Source organism: Protomyctophum parallelum, assembly GCF_964188405.1.
Source record: "Protomyctophum parallelum genome assembly, chromosome: 22".
Classification (NCBI taxonomy): Eukaryota; Metazoa; Chordata; class Actinopteri; order Myctophiformes; family Myctophidae; genus Protomyctophum; species Protomyctophum parallelum.
Window position 1 is genome coordinate 28,896,876 of NC_139714.1, and position 19,826 is coordinate 28,916,701.

Consider the following 19,826-nt stretch of genomic DNA (forward strand, 5'->3'; position numbering starts at 1 on the left):
ACCCCTACCTAGGGCTGTCGCGGTTACATAATTTAAACCGCGGTGCGATCAATTGGCTCAGAAGCGCGATATGCGATACTGTGCGATATACTGTAGTTCTCAAGCCCCCTTTAAAATTATATATATAAAAATGCATTATTAATAAAGGAAAGTTACACTAAGCTTTACTTTACTATGTTGCTTTATAAATGGCAGAGACGACAATGTTTATTTAAAATTAATCTTCAATTAGTCCTGGTCTTCATTAATTTAATATATTAATTTAATATATTAAATGAATGGTGTAAAAGCAGTAATGAAAATGGAACACACCATCAACTGCCTATATAACCCACAACGGCTTCAGAGAAGAACGCAAATTGATAATTGTTCTGTTTGCTGCTTGTTATTATGATAGTTGCTCCGTGAGTTTGGAAGAAAAGAAGAGCTTGTGAATCAACAGACCATGAATGATACAGCTTAACACAACTCTTCTTTACTTCCAAACTCACGGAGCAACTATATCAGCCTAATAACAAGCAGCAAACAGAACAGTAACGATATTCCCCGCTTCACGGAAAACTCTCGGATGGTGCACTTATAGCACAAATAGCCTACAGCCCTACACATGTTGCATGCAATTTTAGAAAGTTGAAGGAATCTAGCCTGGTTTTCACGCCACCAGACGAGGATCATCATTGGTAAATAATTCCTTCTGTAGATAGCGAGTGAGTTTGGTTTCTGCTCGAACTCTCTTGCACTGTTGCTCTTGCACTGATTGGGCACAATCAGTGCAGGAGCATCGCTCATTGATCTCAGCAGAGGTCTCTAACCAAGAGTCCTTTGTTGGCTCCACGTTCGCTGCGTTCACTGCGTCTGCGATGGCCGCTGCAGGGCGTCCATCGGCCCACTGTCAGGGATCCTGCGGTTTATTGCGCCTGTGCGGTTTTTCTGCCCCCTTGCGGTTTCAACTTGTAATAGCGCGATATGCGATAAATGCGATAATTGCGACAGCCCTACCCCTACCTAAAAGCCCTAACAGAACATTAAACAAAATGACAATTCTAAATCCCTAACTACCCTAACTAACCAAAATTACAATAAGTTTAACAAAAAGAAAAGACCTGGCACCCCTACATGGAGAAAGGTAGGAACCGGGCTTCTTAATTTAAGCAACAATACATGATTGATTTACAAACTTATGAGCAAATAATAATGACTATATAAACTAGGACTGGGCTAACCAAAACAAAACAGAACTTACGGCATAATGAACAAGAATAAACAAAACAATAAGGCAGGCACAAGAAGGGACAAGAGGGATCGATTCTCTGCTGCTGAAGTGCTGTCGTCCCCTCCTGAGCAGAAGTTCAACTGAGACTTTATACAGAAACAGGAAGAGTGCCCAGCCAACAGGAAACTGGTGTTGTCAGGGAGAACCAATAAGGACCAGAGGGGGACAGGTCCAATCAGGGACCTGTCACTCAGTGCCATGTCTGTCAATTCACTTGAGTACTGCAGCAAAAGAAATGCAACTTGTTACATACCCTAGAACATAATAACAAATACCAAACTTATAATTATTATCCTAATTTAGTAGCCACTATAAATAATAATTATACTTAAACAAATAACAAATAATCAAAAGGACCGTGGTCCGTAACTGAGAGACAGAGCTTCTTGTTTTGTTTTAGCCGTTGTATCATAGTACTTAGTGGCCAATGTGACTAGGGGTGTAGCGATATAGTAACTGCTTCGATTTTAATTTCAAGAATCGAAGCATATCGAAATGAAAACAGCAACGTTGACTATGTATCGTTTTGCAATGCAAATAATCGGTATCGAATCGTTTTGCTTGGCAAATAATCGATTGTACCAATACTACATTTTTGTGCGTGGTTTTTAGCATTTTTAGAAGAAAAAAATAAGGGTTTAATTACTTAGTTTAAAATAATGTCAATGTATTTTAAATAGTTACTGTGTCGATTTCAAATAATTGAATCGGATCGTATCGGATCGCCATAATGAACCAATATCGTCCATGTATCGTATCGTCAACCATGTTGACGTTACAGCCCTAAATATGACTATATTTATCCTAAAATTATCCCATATTACCACCATATTTTGAATATAGTCAAATATGACTATGTTTAGGGCTAGGGATGTCCCGATCACGTTTTATTGCTCCCGATCCGATTCCGATCATTTGATTTTGAGTATCTACCGATACCGATTGATTTCCCGATCCGATATTTATATTTTTATAGAACACTTATGCCATATCACAATAGTACAATATCCAAAATCACAGACAATATCCAGTCTAATATCATGATATGGATATACGATCACGTTTTTTTGTGCTCACGATCCGATTCCGATCATTTGAAAATGATGTGACTGTGTGTGTGTGTGCGTGTGCGTGTGCGTGTGCGTGTGTGCGTGCGTGTGCGTGTGTGCGTGCGCGTGCGTGTGCGTGTGTAGGTGAAGTGCGACCAGTACTGGCCACCGGACAGAGAGCCTCTGTACTACGGTGACCTGGTCATTCAGATGGTGTCAGAGTCCGTTCTGCCAGAATGGACCATCAGAGAGTTCAAGATCACCTCGGTAAGACTCACTGACTGACCACTGTGTGAGTCCAGATCTACAGTTGATTTTACACTAGGTTGCTCGCTGAAAATAGCCGATCTACAAGCTCACAACGCATCGCAATGCGACACGTGAGCTTGTAGATCGGCTATTTTCAGAGCTCAACACTCGAGTGCAACGGAAGACAAAATTACTTGTCTTTTAGTTCTACTGGATCTCTTCTCCACTAGTCCCTCCCTAACATTTAGTTCTACTGGATCTCTTCTCCACTAGTCCCTCCCTAACATTTAGTTCTACTGGATCTCTTCTCCACTAGTCCCTCCCTGACATTTAGTTCTACTGGATCTCTTCTCCACTAGTCCCTCCCTAACATTTAGTTCTACTGGATCTCTTCTCCACTAGTTCCTCCCTAACATTTAGTTCTACTGGATCTCTTCTCCACTAGTCCCTCCATAACATTTAGTTCTACTGGATCTCTTCTCCACTAGTCCCTCCCTGACATTTAGTTCTACTGGATCTCTTCTCCACTAGTCCCTCCCTGACATTTAGTTCTACTGGATCTCTTCTCCACTAGTCCCTCCCTCCCTAACATTTAGTTCTACTGGATCTCTTCTCCACTAGTCCCTCCCTGACATTTAGTTCTACTGGATCTCTTCTCCACTAGTCCCTCCCTGACATTTAGTTCTACTGGATCTCTTCTCCACTAGTCCCTCCCTAACATTTAGTTCTACTGGATCTCTTCTCCACTAGTTCCTCCCTAACATTTAGTTCTACTGGATCTCTTCTCCACTAGTCCCTCCATAACATTTAGTTCTACTGGATCTCTTCTCCACTAGTCCCTCCCTAACATTTAGTTCTACTGGATCTCTTCTCCACTAGTCCCTCCCTAATATTTAGTTCTACTGGATCTCTTCTCCACTAGTCCCTCCATAACATTTAGTTCTACTGGATCTCTTCTCCACTAGTCCCTCCCTAACATTTAGTTCTACTGGATCTCTTCTCCACTAGTCCCTCCATAACATTTAGTTCTACTGGATCTCTTCTCCACAACCACAGAATAGAAGTGCATTATAAATTAAGCCTTTCTCCAACCAATAGAAGGTATTTTTTGTTTCTATATTTTTTATCCTGTGATTTTTGTAACCCATTTTTTTCACCCAGTGTCAATATTGTCTAATGTAATCCTGATTCTGCTTAAAGCATGCTGCTTAGAATAAATTCAGGGAACATCTCCCAGAGCGGAGCCTTCAATGCCAAGTTAGCGGCTTCGGATGTTATCAGATTATTTAATCTCCGCCATCAGCCGTTAACAACCCCATGCAATGGAGCCAGTATGGACATTTCCTACATACTGACGTTGTTTAATGTCAGCCATTGTCCGACTATTACTAACCCGCATAACCCTAATTCTAACCCTAACCTCAGTCTTAATGTAAGTAAGTAATTAAGTCAGTTTCACTATGTTTTCGCTTCGGTGGCGGTCATTTCACTTCCGCATTTCCTAGTCGCCTATTATACTCGCGGTAGGGGCAGTATGTAGGAAATCCATATTGTCTCCATTTGCATGGTCCAGATAGGAACATACTGGTCATTGTCGGTTGACATCGGTTGACACAGCGGGTGGCCACGTTGCAGCTCTGTGTCTGAGACCCATTACCCATACCCATCCTATCCTGACAGGAGAACGGCTCCACTTACCCGCGGGTGGTCCGTCACTTCCACTACACGGTGTGGCCGGACCATGGCGTTCCGGAGACCACCCAGTCACTGATCCAGTTCGTCAGGACGGTCAGAGACTACGCTGACCGCTCGCCCTCGACCGGAGCCACGGTCGTGCACTGCAGGTATATAAGGGATAGGAGAGGTTCTGCGTGCGTGCGTTGCTGTGCTGGAGTGGGTTGTACATAGGGACATTCATTTTGTGTGTGTTTGTGTGCGTGCGTCAGTGCTGGAGTGGGTCGTACAGGGACATTCATAGTGCTGGACCGGGCTCTACAGGAGCTGGACTCCAGAGGAACCATCGACCTGTACGGCTCTGTGTTCGACCTGCGCCTCCACCGCTCACACATGGTCCAAACCGAGGTACAGAACAGTGTGTGTGTGTGTGTGTGTGTGTACACGTGCACGTGCACATGGGTTCAGTTAGGGCCACTTATACTTCACCCCTTTTGCAACCAGATCTTATTTAAATGATGTTTAGGACACAAAAAACACTTTCCCGGTGGTTTTATGTGAGTGTGTGTTGTAATTACAGTATTGTCTGTCTGTGTGTGTGTGTGTGTGTGTGTGTGTGTGTGTGTGTGTGTGTGTGTGTATTGTGATTGCAGTGCCAGTATTCCTACCTCCACCAGTGTCTGAGAGATGTACTCCGAGCCAGGAAGCATCGCAACGAGCAGGAAAACCCTCTCTACCCCATCTATGAGAACTTCAACCCCGAATACTGCCGTGGTAGGGACACATGCACACGCGCACGCACGTACACACACACACACACACACACGCGCGCGCTGTTTCCATTTACTCTCTGACAAATGGCTTCAATTATCTTAGCTCGAGCAGGCAACTGAAACTTAAAGTAAAGGGTTGAACAAAACAAAAACACTATCTCTCTCTCTCTCTCTCTCTCCACAGATTTCATCTATACGGGACGCTAGAGTACAGTGGAGTTCCGTTCTGCAGCACAGAAAGAGGAAACTATATAAGGGCCAGTTAGCCAGCGACGCTAACTACAGTAGCTACCACGTAATGCTAGCAACCTTTTATAGGCCTATTATAGAAAACAAAACATCTCTGATTGTAAAGTAATGGTAGCAACACAGGCCATATGGGTGTTATTATCTTTCTTATTTTGTCAAAAAAGACAAGCCAATGTGCTAATGTGCACATAGCTTTGGTCCGCCGTACTAACAGTCCAACTCGCAATCGTCCGACACCCTTAACCGGCTACGCATGTGTCTTAACCAGCAAGGCATGTCGGGAGCCATGGGTGAGTCTTAACCGGCCACACGTGTCTTAACCAGCAACGTATGTGTCTTAACCAGCAACGTATGTGTCTTAACCAGCCACATAAGTCTTAACCAGCAATATATGTGTCTTAACCAGCCACATAAGTCTTAACCAGCAATATATGTGTCTTAACCAGCCACATAAGTCTTAACCAGCAATATATGTGTCTTAACCAGCCACATAAGTCTTAACCAGCAACGTATGTGTCTTAACCAGTCACATAAGTCTTAACCAGCAATATATGTGTCTTAACCAGCCACATAAGTCTTAACCAGCAATATATGTGTCTTAACCAGCCACATACTGTATGTGTCTTAACCAGCAACGTATGTGTCTTAACCAGCCACATATGTGTCTTAACCAGCCACATATGTGTCGTAACCGGCCACATATGTGTCTTAACCGGCAACACATGTCGGAGCCATGGGTCGAGTCTTACTCTTAACCGGCCACGCATGTCAGATGCAACAGCATGTCGGACTGTTAGTACGTCGGACCTATATGCCCCCCCCTCTGCGCTGGGCCTGCCCCTCCAGTGTTGTTTCCCCCAGGCTGATCATTCTTTTGTGATCAGAATATAACAACGACAAGAAATAAGTAGGCTATGTATGAATAGGAGACAAAATGATATACATTCGGATTTGGATTTCTGGAGTATTAACCAACACATTTTCCTAATGTATAAATAAGAAATAAAAATATACATAAAATGTAGCCTATGTATATGTATATGTATAGTTTGATCACGGTGTTAGCATAATTATGTCTAGCGCTAGCACACACACACATAACTGAAGGATTACAGGGAAGTAAAGAGCCATCCTTTTATTTTATTTCATTTTATTTTTTTATGCTGTCCACTACCACTGCTCATTAAGCTGTTTATTTAAATTGAACACATATTGCTGTATGTACATATTTATGTAATACTCTTTTTTTTTATATGAATGATCAAATCTTCAATTCAGATGAATTGTTATAGCATACAAAGGGCCCTATTTTGCGTGTCTTAAGTACCAGGTCTCGTGACTTAACTTAACACCCCAATCGCCCAGGACGAAGTTCACCGTCCTTTCATTTAGTAACACCCAGCGCCCAGGAAGTTTTATCCAAAAGACGAAGATTATAGATATCACAACCGATCGCATCGCTCCACAGCCAGGAGCGCCTGTTGCACAATACTCGATGTTGCGTAACAGTGGGACGTCATCGGAAATGTCCCCCCCCCCTGTTTAGCCAGTCAGTTTTGAGTGGCCAAACAGCATTGGCCATACCGCCAGGTCTTAAGTTAAGTCATAAGACCATAAGGTACAGAAGACATGCAGAATAGGGCCCAAAATGTCCAAGACTGAAAAATGTATTTCTCTAAAGCATATGGTCCAGCTTACCAGAACAAATGTAGTAATAAGATAATATTTGAGCTATCTTTGTTTTACTTGTAAGTAGGCTAGATGAAATTCATTTTCCAGACTTCAAAGTAGGGCTTTCACTTCTAGTCATTTGTAGCCTACTAGTTGACTAGTTGCCTAGTTTACTAGTCGACTAGTTGTTTAACTATGTAAACAATATTTTTTAAATAAATATCTGTACTTTTGTTTTTCTTATCAACTAGTCAACTAGTACCAACAAGGTCGACTAGTTGAATAGTCGACTATAGTTGCTTAAAGCCCTACTTAAAAGTTGCTTTGCTTTATTTTATTTTGTATTTGTATGCCAGCCATCCTAAAGAATGTACACGGAAGTAAAACTGTGACTGTGAACTGTAATTGCATTTGTATACAGTAGGCTATATACAGTTTTCTTGGCTGTCTGGAGACGTAAAAGTCTCACTATAAGTGATGAGATAAAATGTATCAAATATGTTATTACCCTGTCCAGATTGTAAAGGTGGTTGCACACTGGTGCTTTTTTTTCTTTCTTTTTTGCTGAGTTCTGCGGATCCGACAGTAGAAGGGCTATCACTAGCTGTCAGCCTGCATGTCATTAGCACCCCACTAGTCTAGACCTCACTAGACAGTAGAAGGCTATCACTAGCTGTCAACCTGTCACCAACACCCCACTAGACCTCACTAGACAGTATAAATTAGTAGGCTATCACTAGCTGTCAGCCTGCATGTCATTAGCACCCCACTAGACCTCACTAGACAGTAGAAAGTAGTAGGCTATCACTAGCTGTCAGCCTGCATGTCATTAGCACCCCACTAGACCTCACTAGACAGTAGAAGGCTCTCACTAGCTGTCAACCTGTCTCCAACACCCCACTAGACCTCACTAGACAGTAGAAAGTAGTAGGCTGTCAGCCTGTCACCAACACACCGGAATGCGGCATACAATCGCTCCCGATCTAGAACAGTTACTGAAGAACCGATGGTCAGACTTTGATATGGTATTAATGATCAGTAGGTTGTCCCAAAGAGATTATTCACTTTCATGTCAAAATGACATAATCCCTCATACATGTATCTCTAGGAACAGATGTAGAGGTGTCGGTGTGGGATATTTATACTTGGCATATATTATGAAAATGCAGTTCATTGTTTGAGAAAATATAGCAATAAAACACACTGTAAAAGCAATATCCTACATGTATTATGGTAAGGTGTTGCTTTTGTTTTGTTCAAGTGAAACTTGCACTCGGGGCTGTGCTACTGTAGCTGCAAAAGGGATAGCATTTGCAGATGTACTACTTTCTGTAACAAAATATTCGCCACAAAGTTTACTATAGAACTCAAAATGGTCAGATTTAAGGGATTCTTTCCATGACTTTCAATAAACAGTATTCCCCCCCCCTAGTGTTATTTTTTTCATGTGCAAAGGTTTTTTAATATAATTTCTGACTTAATGTGTAAGAATGAATTATTATTTGAATTATTATTTGTCTTGCTGTTTTTCTTTCGTTTTTCTGTCTCAAATCATGGTCACGTGACTTTTGGCGAGTTTATCTCACAGCTAATCCAACCATGATATTGCACACTGGTATTCTTTATTTTTTTCTCCAACTGATTTCCATATTGATCTAGGTCAGGACATGCCAGTGTTGAACTGGGTAACCTATATACAGGTGTCACGTTAAGCGTCCATATCTTGTGTAGTCTCGCGTAGCCAGACAACAATTAATTCCACAATCTCCGAATGCTATATAGAGTCTGGAACCACACCTCCGGAAATCAGAGTAAGGTATAGCTGGCATCAAAAAAACATTTTAAAATAGCTTCATATTACATTTTTGAATATCCATTTCTGCTATGCTTGGTCTTTGATTCATATTAGGATAAATGCGCCCAACTGTAAAGACTACACGGGAGCCGGGAGGAGGCTTCACTTCCGCTTTATTAATGCTTGCTCATGATCAGAGCTTCCGTGTCCCAGACTGTATGACGGAACCAACGCCAGATCTTGAGTGGTCCCAGTGGTCCCGAGTACTGATTAAGCCAGTGGTTTACGGGGGTCCCCAGCAAAAATGTTAATATACTGTAAAAACTCAAAAAACATTAACCCTTTTGTTATACTTTTGTATTGAAAATAGCTTTCCAAAAAGAAAAATGATAAGCATCCACCATTCGGAATTGCTCAGTTATCAAAGATGAGCAGCTGATATTCAATGTGCCAATTAAAAAAGTATGCCTTTTAATTTGAAGTTGGGTCAGTTATATCTCTCTACCGGGGCTAGCCTTGAGCTGACTGGTTTCATTGATCTCTCTACCGGGGCTAGCCTTGAGCTGACTGGTTTCATTGATCTCTACCGGGGCTAGCCTTGAGCTGACTGGTTTCATTGATCTTCAGTCGAGGTCGTCATGGCAATTGATTACTGCAGAGTTCTGCGTCACTCAAACATGTAAGTGAACTATTGATTTAGTACAGCTTCACACACACACACACACACACACACACGCACGCACGCACGCGCATGTTTAAAATGTCAAGATTCTTCAAAATGATGAAATAGTATTTTTTGGACTTGAAGCCAAGACCTTTGGACATGCAGAGAGTGACTTAACACACTGCTCTGACCACCTTGGTGTGCGCTCCTCTCCTATGGGTTGGTGCCTGCCTTGCATGGTTTCCTCCGCCATCGGTGTATGAATGTGTGTGTGAATGGGTGAATGTAAATGCACAGTCTATGTAAAGTGCCTTGGATAAAGGCGCTATTTGCACCATTTACCATTTATTGTTTTCCTCATTTTCAAACTTGACCTTTCACTGGACATGTGACACTGTACAACACTTTTCCGAAAAAAGGCATTTGTCTGAACATTTTGTCTGCCCAACCACGCCCCAATCAGCCGCGGGGCCCTACGTCGAGACAACTGAAAAAGTATGTCTGCAACTGACGGTCATGTGAAGAAGAGTAGGCTATGTTGATTTGCAATTGCAGGGCGAGGCCGTATTAAGGAGGAAGGTGTCTTCATATTAATTAAATGCAAGTGTTTATCAGCAGACTCAGGACAGAATGTACAGGATTTATACAATACTCTGTCTCTCCAGACCTACCTTAGGATTTCTACATTGAAGACGGGAAGACACTCTCAGACCTCTTTTTCTTTTAGTCACATTTAGAAGTTCAAAGTCAAAGTCATACGATTTGTCACACACATTACCGCAGTGAAATTTGTTCTCCTCATTTGACCCATCTCTTGGAGCGGTGAGCCGCAGCCAAGGAGCGGTGAGCTGCAGCCGTGCCGCGCTCAGGAATCATTTGAATAGTAGATTTGACCCCCCCAATCCACCCCTTTGATGCTGAGTGCCAAGCAGGGAAGGCATTGGGTCCCATTTTGACAGTCTTTGGTATGACCCGGTCGGGGATCGAACCCCCGACCTCCCAGTTTCTGGGCGGACACTCTAACCACAAGGCCACTGTCTGGTTTGTTAGTGTGAATTAAGCTCTTCATTTGATAAGCTCTTTATTTGCCTACAATTCGAGTCAACCAAATAGTTACTTAAACAGTTACTGATGAACTTCATCAGCAACTGTTTAAGTAACTAGAACTATAGTCCTACGGTTCACTGGGCATAACGGGTGCCAACCAAAGAAGAGCCATATAGACAACAACGTGGAGGCTGCAGAAAAAGCTTCCAGGTGGCTCTGGTTGAAGAGGGGAGAGAAGTGGGCGAGGTAGCATGCCACTTGGACACAGGCCGGGCCTGATCAGCCTTGGTCGGGTCGCCTGGAGGAGGGTGTCTGTTGAAAGACCTGAAACACCCTATGATCCCAGGTTTACAACACTGATGATGTGTCCAAGTCTGTGCATCAGTAGATGTATTGTTAATAGGTACTACCTGTGTCTCAATTTGCTGAGACAGAATTTGTTAAAATTGTGCAGTTGGTGATAAGTTTTAGATTTTTGGCATGGTGTTAGGTATGGACATAAGGTTTTCAAAAACCATGGCAAACGAGTTGGTTTGCGCCCTAGTGGGCCGTGTGCTAAAAAAATATGAAATATAAAATACAATACATAGCCAGCTATACAACTTCATGAACTAACATGATTAGGAAATCAATAGGCCTAAGTAAATTTTAAAGGCAGTTTAGTTTTCTGTTAATTTCACAAAATATTAGATGGGATCAGATTTGTTTCTCAGTCAATTTCACAACCAGTTGACCCAGGGCTGTAACAACTGGCAGGACGACTGGCACTGGAAAGTCATCACTTCCCAATCTGTAAAGCACATGCCGTCCACAGTTTATATATAGGTCCCATTTGGAGTCATGGTGACTCAAAAACAATGATCATAATTCACTAAGCAAATAGTTGTTTCTGGATAAAGGAAACTTGAACTTGGAAAGCCATTTGATTGATTGTAATAACTCCTTTTCCAACAAATATTGATAGTTTACCCACGATGAAACACTACATTTACATAAGGAATAATGTTGGCCTCTGATTGGCTAGTAAGCTAATTGGCAAGTTGGGTAGCAGTGACGTATGCAGCAGTCAGAAGCATTATAACAACAGTCAACAAGCAAAGCTTCACATGTTACACTGCTCGGTTGAATGCTTTATTCTGGTTGGTCAATCACTATAGTATAAGTGCTATATGGAGCCTCTTCTTATGACTTCATAGCCTGTGTGAATGAGACCAGTATGTTGTGTCAATGAGATTTCGTTTGAAATCTTTAATTTGGACCACAATCCACTCATGCCGAACATGGATGGTTGACATGCTTTATTTGAACACATTATTTGTTCTGACGGTCCATCGCTCCGAAAATACACTCTATGTTGGCATAGCTAGAATTTTCCTAATAGGCATAAACAACATGGATATCAAACTGAGGTATAGCCTACACTGATTGCTTATAATCTGAAGTGTAGCGCGCTATAGCCTATCTTTTACGCACTGGAGCGCATCACACGCCTGCACTGTACAATGTAGTGTGTGTACAGTCATTGTTGTAATATAACTACTCACAGTTGGAACTATATTAGAGTGCAGCAAATGACGTTACAGTGCCTGTATATGAGATCTTATTATATTATAATACCACAGCATATTAGTAGGAAGTATCGGCGCTATAATTGTTTCCTTATAGCCTACATTAGAGAACGCATGTGTCCAATCCATCCCTGACAGTGCATTTGATTAAATTAGGCCAGTGTGTGGTTGTGAAAGCTTGTTTGGATATTAAACCTATACTTAATCTCCGAATCCTATGTGCATTCAGGGAAACGTGTTGACTAGTCAGTTATAATGAGGTCCGTGAACCAGAGAACCAGAGAACACAATAATAGATATAATGATAAACCTGCAATAACCACATGTTGGGAAAGCCTGTGTATTGAGGCTACATGTTGGGCAAAGAAAAAAAATGCACGCTTCAGCACCACAGGGAATGAACAGCGACGGTCCGACGGATTTTCAGTCGACGAAAACTAAACTGAAGGTAAAACATTTCAGTTGACTAAAACTAGGTCTAAAACTGAACTCGCTGTCAAAATCAACAGTTCACAAACACACAACACAACACACACACGCACACGCACACGCACACGCACACGCACACGCACACGCACACGCACACGCACACGCACACACACACACACACACACACACACACACATGTACACACACACACACACACACACACACACACACACACACACACACACACACACACACACACACACACACACACACACACACACACACACACACACACACACACAGCAGAGAGTGGTGATCAAAGGAATAACTATACCATACCTGTGCCGCATCTCTTTTTTTGAGAGTCATTCATCCAAGGTAGGCCTACATTAGGCTATACGTGCTTTCATGTTCAATGTTTTAATGTGATAACATTTGAAATGGAGCGGACGTGGAATAACGCACATCGACAGGCTGGGTGCTGGGCTAAAGAAACTTCAGCAGATATTGGATGGAGGGTTAAACATGCAGTCATGTTTCATTTAATTTAAATATTTTATCAATATTAATCTCATGCTTTTATTCACTGAAATTAAATCAGACTTCTTCAAGAAAGTTTTGCATAATAACATAATCGACTCCTTGTCCAGCAGGAGGAGCTATAGCTCTATGCAGTAGGCTGCAGTTTGTGTATTTTGTGGAAATAAACCATATTTATTCATAGACCATCTTCTGGGTGTTTATATTAACATTGAACATCGTCCTGTTTGAGATTAATTACAGCTCTGTAATGTTGAAGTGAAGAAATACCACGTTTTGGTGTTGCAAGTCTGTTTCTGTATATTTATTTGGGTCACTCAGTCACTGAACTGGTGAAGGGCTCACTGGCTTTGTCAACGAGATGCTAGGGGAAGGGGGCTTTAGAACCTCCAAAAATCCCATAGCACCCCCAAGAAATTCTCAACCAAAATGTAATTTTTTTCCACACTGTCAGTGAATAAAATTATTTTCTCTGAAATGATTTGGTGGTCATATAATATTATTTTCTATCTGTTAACATCGATTAGTAAAAATAATATACTTGTATACGCGCAGTGCCCCGTTCGAGTAACGTTACGTACATAACGTACATTACGTACATAATTATTTACATTATTTACGTAACGTTACGTGAGCGGCGCGCATCACCTGACATGCTTTGAACCAACCAGGTGTAGTTGTACTAGTTGGTGGAACATGGCGGGCCGTTTTGGTTTTGCTCAGCAGCACAGTCCGTAGTCACAGAACAAGACAGACACAGTGAGACTGAGACAGATCATAACGAGATACAAAATGGATAAGTTTGTGGTCAGGCAGCCTCGAGTCATGCAGCACGATAGCAATGTGAGTCCTGTTCTTGATATGGACAGACTGAGGTGGAGGACGAGAATTCAGAGTCTGCAAATGACGGACTGACGGAGAGGGAGAGCCTGATACACCGGGAGGATGTTATTATTCAGGTCAGGACGACAAAAGCGCTATAGATAGACCAGATTATCGATGCCTTTGCCGGCAATCACAACAACAGACGCATTCTTCTGTGAAATTGGTGAGTGACTGTTTTATTTTATTACCATATACGCCGTTTGAGTGGGCACTGGGAAGACTGGGCACTGCCACCGCACTATCCCTACAAGCAGAACCCAATGCTACTGAAGTTTCTGACATTTTTTAGACCCAGAGCATTGGGTCCTATTCCACCTCCACCCTGCCACCGGGTACGCACACATATATAAACGTAAACAACTTCGGATAAGTCCTTCTGCGCTCTTTCAGGACTTTTTTTCGTGTGAGGGCTTCTGAATGTGTGAACTTTAAGTACCTATAAATACCGCTGCCGCTGCGAATATCTCCTGTGGCGCGGAAGCCGTTAAGTATTTTTAATCTTTGTTTGACCGATTTGGTCGCTTTGATTCTTCTCTTCCTTCCTTGTTTATTGACACCTCATTGTACCGCCTATCTGGCTAGCTAGTGGTGCTATAGCTATGACAGAGCAGATCAGAGGCAGGGACGTAGCCGGCACAAGCCAACCGCACACCGGGAGGCGGTACAATAAACGGTAAACAAACAAGAAGAAATAAAGCGACCAAATCGGTCAAACAAACAAATACAAATACTTAACGGCTTCCGCGCCACAGGAGATATTCGCAGCGGAATGTATAGGTACTTATAGTTCACGAATTCAGAAGCCCTCAAAGGAAAACAGGCCGTCAAACGGCGCAGATACGATGTTACGGAGCATATTTATGTCCGCGTTCCAAAATTCCCATATGAAAATATAGTTATGAACAGGGACCCTACATAAAACTCATCCAAATTTCAGAAAAGCTTTATGGAGGGTTCCGAGAGGGGCTACCACCGCACTAGCTCTGGTCCATAGCCTTCTACTGATTCTACGATTCTGCCCTGCGCAGTACAGTTCTAATGCAAAATTAGAGCTATGGACCAGAGCTACCACCTATACTTATAGCTATAAGTGTGTGTCTGTGTCATGATGGCCAGGAAGGAACCGTGGCATTATTCCAATAGTCAGCTTTATTTGTATGTGCTTCACCACTTAAACCATGCAGTTCGAAATGAAGCAATGTCGCTTCACAAGAAAATGAACAAACTATCGAGGTTGCTTTTCTTTGCAATATGTGGAATTGTATTCTCCAGCGTTCATAAAACAATAGCCCCCTTCGGAACCCCCTGGGTCAGCTCAATCTATCGTGCCGAACCCATGGGGTCCCTGTTCGGAAATTTGTTTTCTTATGCAAATGATAGAACGCAGACATAAATATCGTCGGAAACGTCTCTGCGGCGTTTGAGTGATTCTGATCGTTTGAGTGATTCGGATTCTGAGAGCTATAAGATACAATGGAAACCGCTGCGAATTTTCCTGTGCCGCGGAAGCCGTTAAGTATTTTTAATCTGTGTTTGACCGATTTGGTCGCTTTGATTCCTCTCTTCCTTCCTTGTTTATTGACATACTATTGCACCTCCTCCTGCTGCGGGGTTGGCTTGTGCGTCCCTACGTTCCTGCCTCTGATCTGCTCTGTCATAGCTATAGCCACTAGCTAGCCAGATAGGCGTTACAATGGGATGTAAAAAGGAAGGAAGAGAGGAATCAAAGCCAAATCGGTCAAACACAGATTAAAAATACTTAACGGCTTCCGCTGCACAGGAAAATTCGCAGCGGTTTCCGCTGTATTTTATAGCTCTCAGAATCACTCAAACGATCAGAATCACTCAAACGCCGCAGAAACGATGTTTCCGAAGGTATTTATGTTTATTTATGTTTGTGTACCAGGTAGCAGGTTAGCGATGGAACAGGACCCCATGGTATGTCAGAAACTTCACTACCATTGGGTTCTGACTCGCGGGGCTAATAAAACAAGTGAGGCGCTACAGGCTGTGCATCTGGACCGGTGTAATGCAGTTGATTTGGTCAGATCACTGAGAGGTTATGTTAAATTAGGGCAAATGTGCCCAAATGTGCTCACCTCATCACATTTGTGATGAGGCCGTCCATGCCTGGGTCAGTGTCTGGGTTTCACATGGAGGTGCTTGCGCCTTGCCCAGAGAGGGGCGCTCTTGGCCGGGCATGGGACCCAGGGGGAGGCCCCTGGTCAATGCCTGGCTGTTGTCCCAGCCCGAGTGTCTGTGCCTGGGGCCTTTACACCCCCAGGGCGCAGCTCCCCCCGCGGCCACAAGGTGGCAGGGGACACAGAGGGAGGCCCCTGGTCCAAGCCTGGGGCCTTGGTCTCAGGGGAATAGTTTCCCCCGAAAACAGCAGATCTAGGGGGGGCGCAGTACCCCCCGTGGCCACCAGGAGGCGCTCTTGCCCGGGCAGGAGGCCCATAGGGAGGCTCCTGGTCCATGCCTGGGGCTTTGGTTCCAGAGGACAGGTTTCCCCCGACAGCAGATCTAGGGCAGATCTGGGGGGGTGCAGTATCCCCCCCGTGGACACCAGGTGGCGCCAATTCCCCGTGCAGGGGACTCAGGCCAGACAAGCGTCCTCTGCCCGCCCATAAGGCACTATTTTTGGGCAGATGCGCGGATGTGGCCGCTTTCCAGCAAGCGGCTGGGGATAACTCCACCACCTCTCCCCCTCACATGCAAACAATTGACAATGTATAAAGTCACAATACCAATTACAACTTTGCTGAGGCAGTATTGCATTGTTTGAAACATTTACATTTAGTTAAGTGGTTTCTCCCCGACAGCTACAAAGTTGTCCGTCTTAGTTCCTTGAGTGTGCAGTCCATTCCTTGGAAGGTTTATTTCTCTTTTTGAATTCTATGCCTGCTAACTAGACTTGCACCTCAAGTGCATCATACCAATGGCCTGTTCTTAATGCATATCAAACTGCGTGTCATTGAAATTTTATATGTATATGGGTTTTAAGTTATATTGTGTTTACTTTTAAGTTATATTGTGTTGTTTTTACCAAAATCAAATCAAACATATTGCAGACAATAGGAAGAAAGGGAATAATTAATACGGTTTGTGATCCAACAAAAGTTATGCTTGGTTTAAGGCATCATAGTTGCACTTGCACAACCCCCAACCAACCACTTGCACAACCCCAACCACTTGCACAACCCCCAACCAATGCCTGGAAAATGGAAATGCATGTTGTCCGTATTCAGCAGGAAAAAAAAAGTGATTGTTCTATCTAGCAAAGAAACAACCATCAGGCATCATGTCCTGGGAAAGAGCTGTGTCTGCAAGACATGACACAGCACATAGTTTCAGGAAGAGTGTGTGTGTGTGTGTGTGTGTGTGTGTGTGTGTGTGTGTGTGTGTGTGTGTGTGTGTGTGTGTGTGTGTGTGTGTGTGTGTGTGTGTGTGTGTGTGTGTGTGTGTGTGTGTGTGTGTGTGTGTGTGTGTGTGTGTGTGTGTGTGTGTGGACAGCAGAGGGTGAATCTTATTTACAGTCCAGGATATCCTCCTATTCTCCTATACCCCCCACCACCCTGACTGAGATTATACAACCTGTTACTCTCTTTCCCTCTCATTGCTGACCTAGTCTAGGCCAGTGGTTCCCAAACAGTGGGTCGGGACCCAATTGTAGGTCGCGGACACATTTTTATGGGTCCCTTTTTTATTTTATTTTTTTCTACATTTAGTTTTTAATTATGAATTTTTCAAAACATTTCAATGTTTTTTTTGTCTTCTTTATCTTCCAGTTATTTCATGGACGGTGTCCGTGGGGCTTCTACTAGCCTACTTGGAACGATGCAAGTTGGAAATGCATGCCCCACCCAGATATTATGTCTGTCCCGGGCAAACATCTAATTTCTCTTTTGGGACACGGGCTAAAAAGTTTGGGAAGCCTCTCAGACCCAAAACCGAATGATATTTCATCGTCGTTGGATAAGATTTTGTCCACAATTCCATGCTGTACTGATACCATATAGGAGAGATACCGGGCAAATGTTGATCAAAATAACAATTCTTCTACGTTCTCTAATACCTTCTTGTAAATTAAGTAATGCAGATGTCTAACAAAACATCACCAAATGGATCAGTGACGCTTACAGGTCCATTTGGTTTTATTTTACACTCACAAAAGTTCTATAAGGGTCCATTTTACACTCACAAAAGTTCTATAAGGGTCCATTTTACACTCACAAAAGTTCTATAAGGGTCCATTTTACACTCACAACAAAAGTTCTATAAGGGTCCATTTTACACTCACAAAAGTTCTATAAGGGTCCATTTGGTTACCAACTCTCCAAGATGGGTCTCAGGATGAAAAGTTCGGTGTGTGTGTGTGTGTGTGTGTGTGTGTGAGATATATAACACTAAAACATTTCAGATGACTCAAATATGACTGAAGCTAAATGGAATTTCATTCAAAAGACCAATGACTAAAAAACTAAATCAACAGTCAGTTGCTGACTGTCGAAAATGGAAATGGACAAACACCGCTGCTGTTTCCACAGCACCACACGCTGGAGACGGCGCTGCTGTCCCTCGCCAGCCCAAGTAGAGAGAGAGGGAGAAGCAGAGAGTAGTTTTAGTTTTAGTTTTTTTTGCTCATGGTGAATGCTCAAGTTGTTTTGTGATTATGAAATTCAAATTGTGTAATGTGCAATGATTGTAAAAGATAAATGCAAACACACAGTACCATGTATAACACTGTACTGTGCAAGTGTCTTGTGTGTGTGTGTGTGTGTGTGTGTGTGTGTGTGACTGTGTGTGTGTGTGTGTGTGTGTGTGTGTGTGTGTCAGTCACAGCAGTGGTCCCAATCATTTTAAAGGATTAATATGATGTCTCCCCGCGATCCAAACTAGTGAAAATAGCAGATTTACTTGCGACCTACTGTACAGTATAAGAATGGTTCCCTATACCCAGTGTTTGGGAACCACTGTGTAACTTGGAGAGGAAGAGAGGAAGGAACACCCCCCGCACACACGCACACACGCACATGCACACACACACACACACACACACACACACACACATAGGTGCTCCGCCAGAGCTGTGGGTCGAGTCCAAGAGGGGAGGGGACATGAGGTGAAGGCAGTGAAAAGACGGCCGGACAGGGACAGAATGTCACACAGTCCGCATGGTGAGCGTCACAGAAGCACATAGAAACAGTGCATAACGGTATAGGCATTGCAGGACAGAAAGGGAGGGCGAGACAAAGAAGAGCACAGCGGAGAGAGAGAGAGAGACAGACAGACAGACAGACAGGGAGAAGATAGATACAGTCACCATGGGGTCCTCCGGTGGTCTTCCGCCTTTAGGCTTCATGTTGCTGCTCGCGCTGCTCCTGCTGGACACGGACCTGCGGTCTCCTGGAGTCACTGTAGGCGCCTCGGGCCAGGTGAGGTCATTTGCAGTGCGTGGGAAAAATGTACTCTTTTTTTACTAAAGTACTGTTTTAAAAAAAAGTATCCATACTGAAATTTAGAAGTACTCCGTTACAAGTAAAAGTCGTGTAATCAGAATTTGCTTGAGTAAAAGTACTAAAGTACTGGCTTCAAAATGTATAGTTAAAGAAGTAAAAGTAGGCTACTCATTGCGCAGAATGTCCTGTTTCAACTTTTCAAATAAAAGTATTTTTAAAATAGCCACATTTGTCCTGTGACGTATTTGTAGAGAATAAACCTTTTGAAAGTATATTATGGTGCAATCTCTTCAGCTATTCTATACAATCTTGTAATAATAATCAAAAATCTACAAAGTAACCAGTAGCTAAAGTTTTCAAATAAATGTAGTGGAGTAAAAGTATACACTTCACTTTAATCAAGTGAAGTACTAATATCTCAAAATTGTACTGTCCCGGTTTTCAATATTCACTTCCTTAAATTGTCCCGTTGTTTCACCACAGTTAGAATAATAACCTACT

General features: G+C 42.9%; 2 protein-coding genes across 2 annotated transcripts in view; both read left to right on the forward strand.

Moving 5' to 3' along the window:
- Positions 1-8,367, forward strand: part of ptprb (protein tyrosine phosphatase receptor type b) — a gene marked incomplete at its 5' end in the record, with an annotated part of 58,718 nt that extends 50,351 nt beyond the window's left edge. The window contains 5 exons of the mRNA XM_083757351.1: positions 2,467-2,589; positions 4,252-4,415; positions 4,518-4,653; positions 4,899-5,019; positions 5,203-8,367. Of these exons, the coding sequence (XP_083613477.1) occupies positions 2,467-2,589; positions 4,252-4,415; positions 4,518-4,653; positions 4,899-5,019; positions 5,203-5,225 (567 nt within the window). The remainder of the gene's footprint in view (positions 1-2,466; positions 2,590-4,251; positions 4,416-4,517; positions 4,654-4,898; positions 5,020-5,202) is intronic.
- A 10,681-nt stretch (positions 8,368-19,048) lies between these two features.
- stab2 (stabilin 2) overlaps positions 19,049-19,826 on the forward strand; it is a 93,358-nt gene continuing 92,580 nt past the window's right edge. The window contains exon 1 of the mRNA XM_083758227.1: positions 19,049-19,301. Within this exon, the coding sequence (XP_083614353.1) occupies positions 19,191-19,301 (111 nt within the window). The 5' untranslated portion in view covers positions 19,049-19,190. The remainder of the gene's footprint in view (positions 19,302-19,826) is intronic.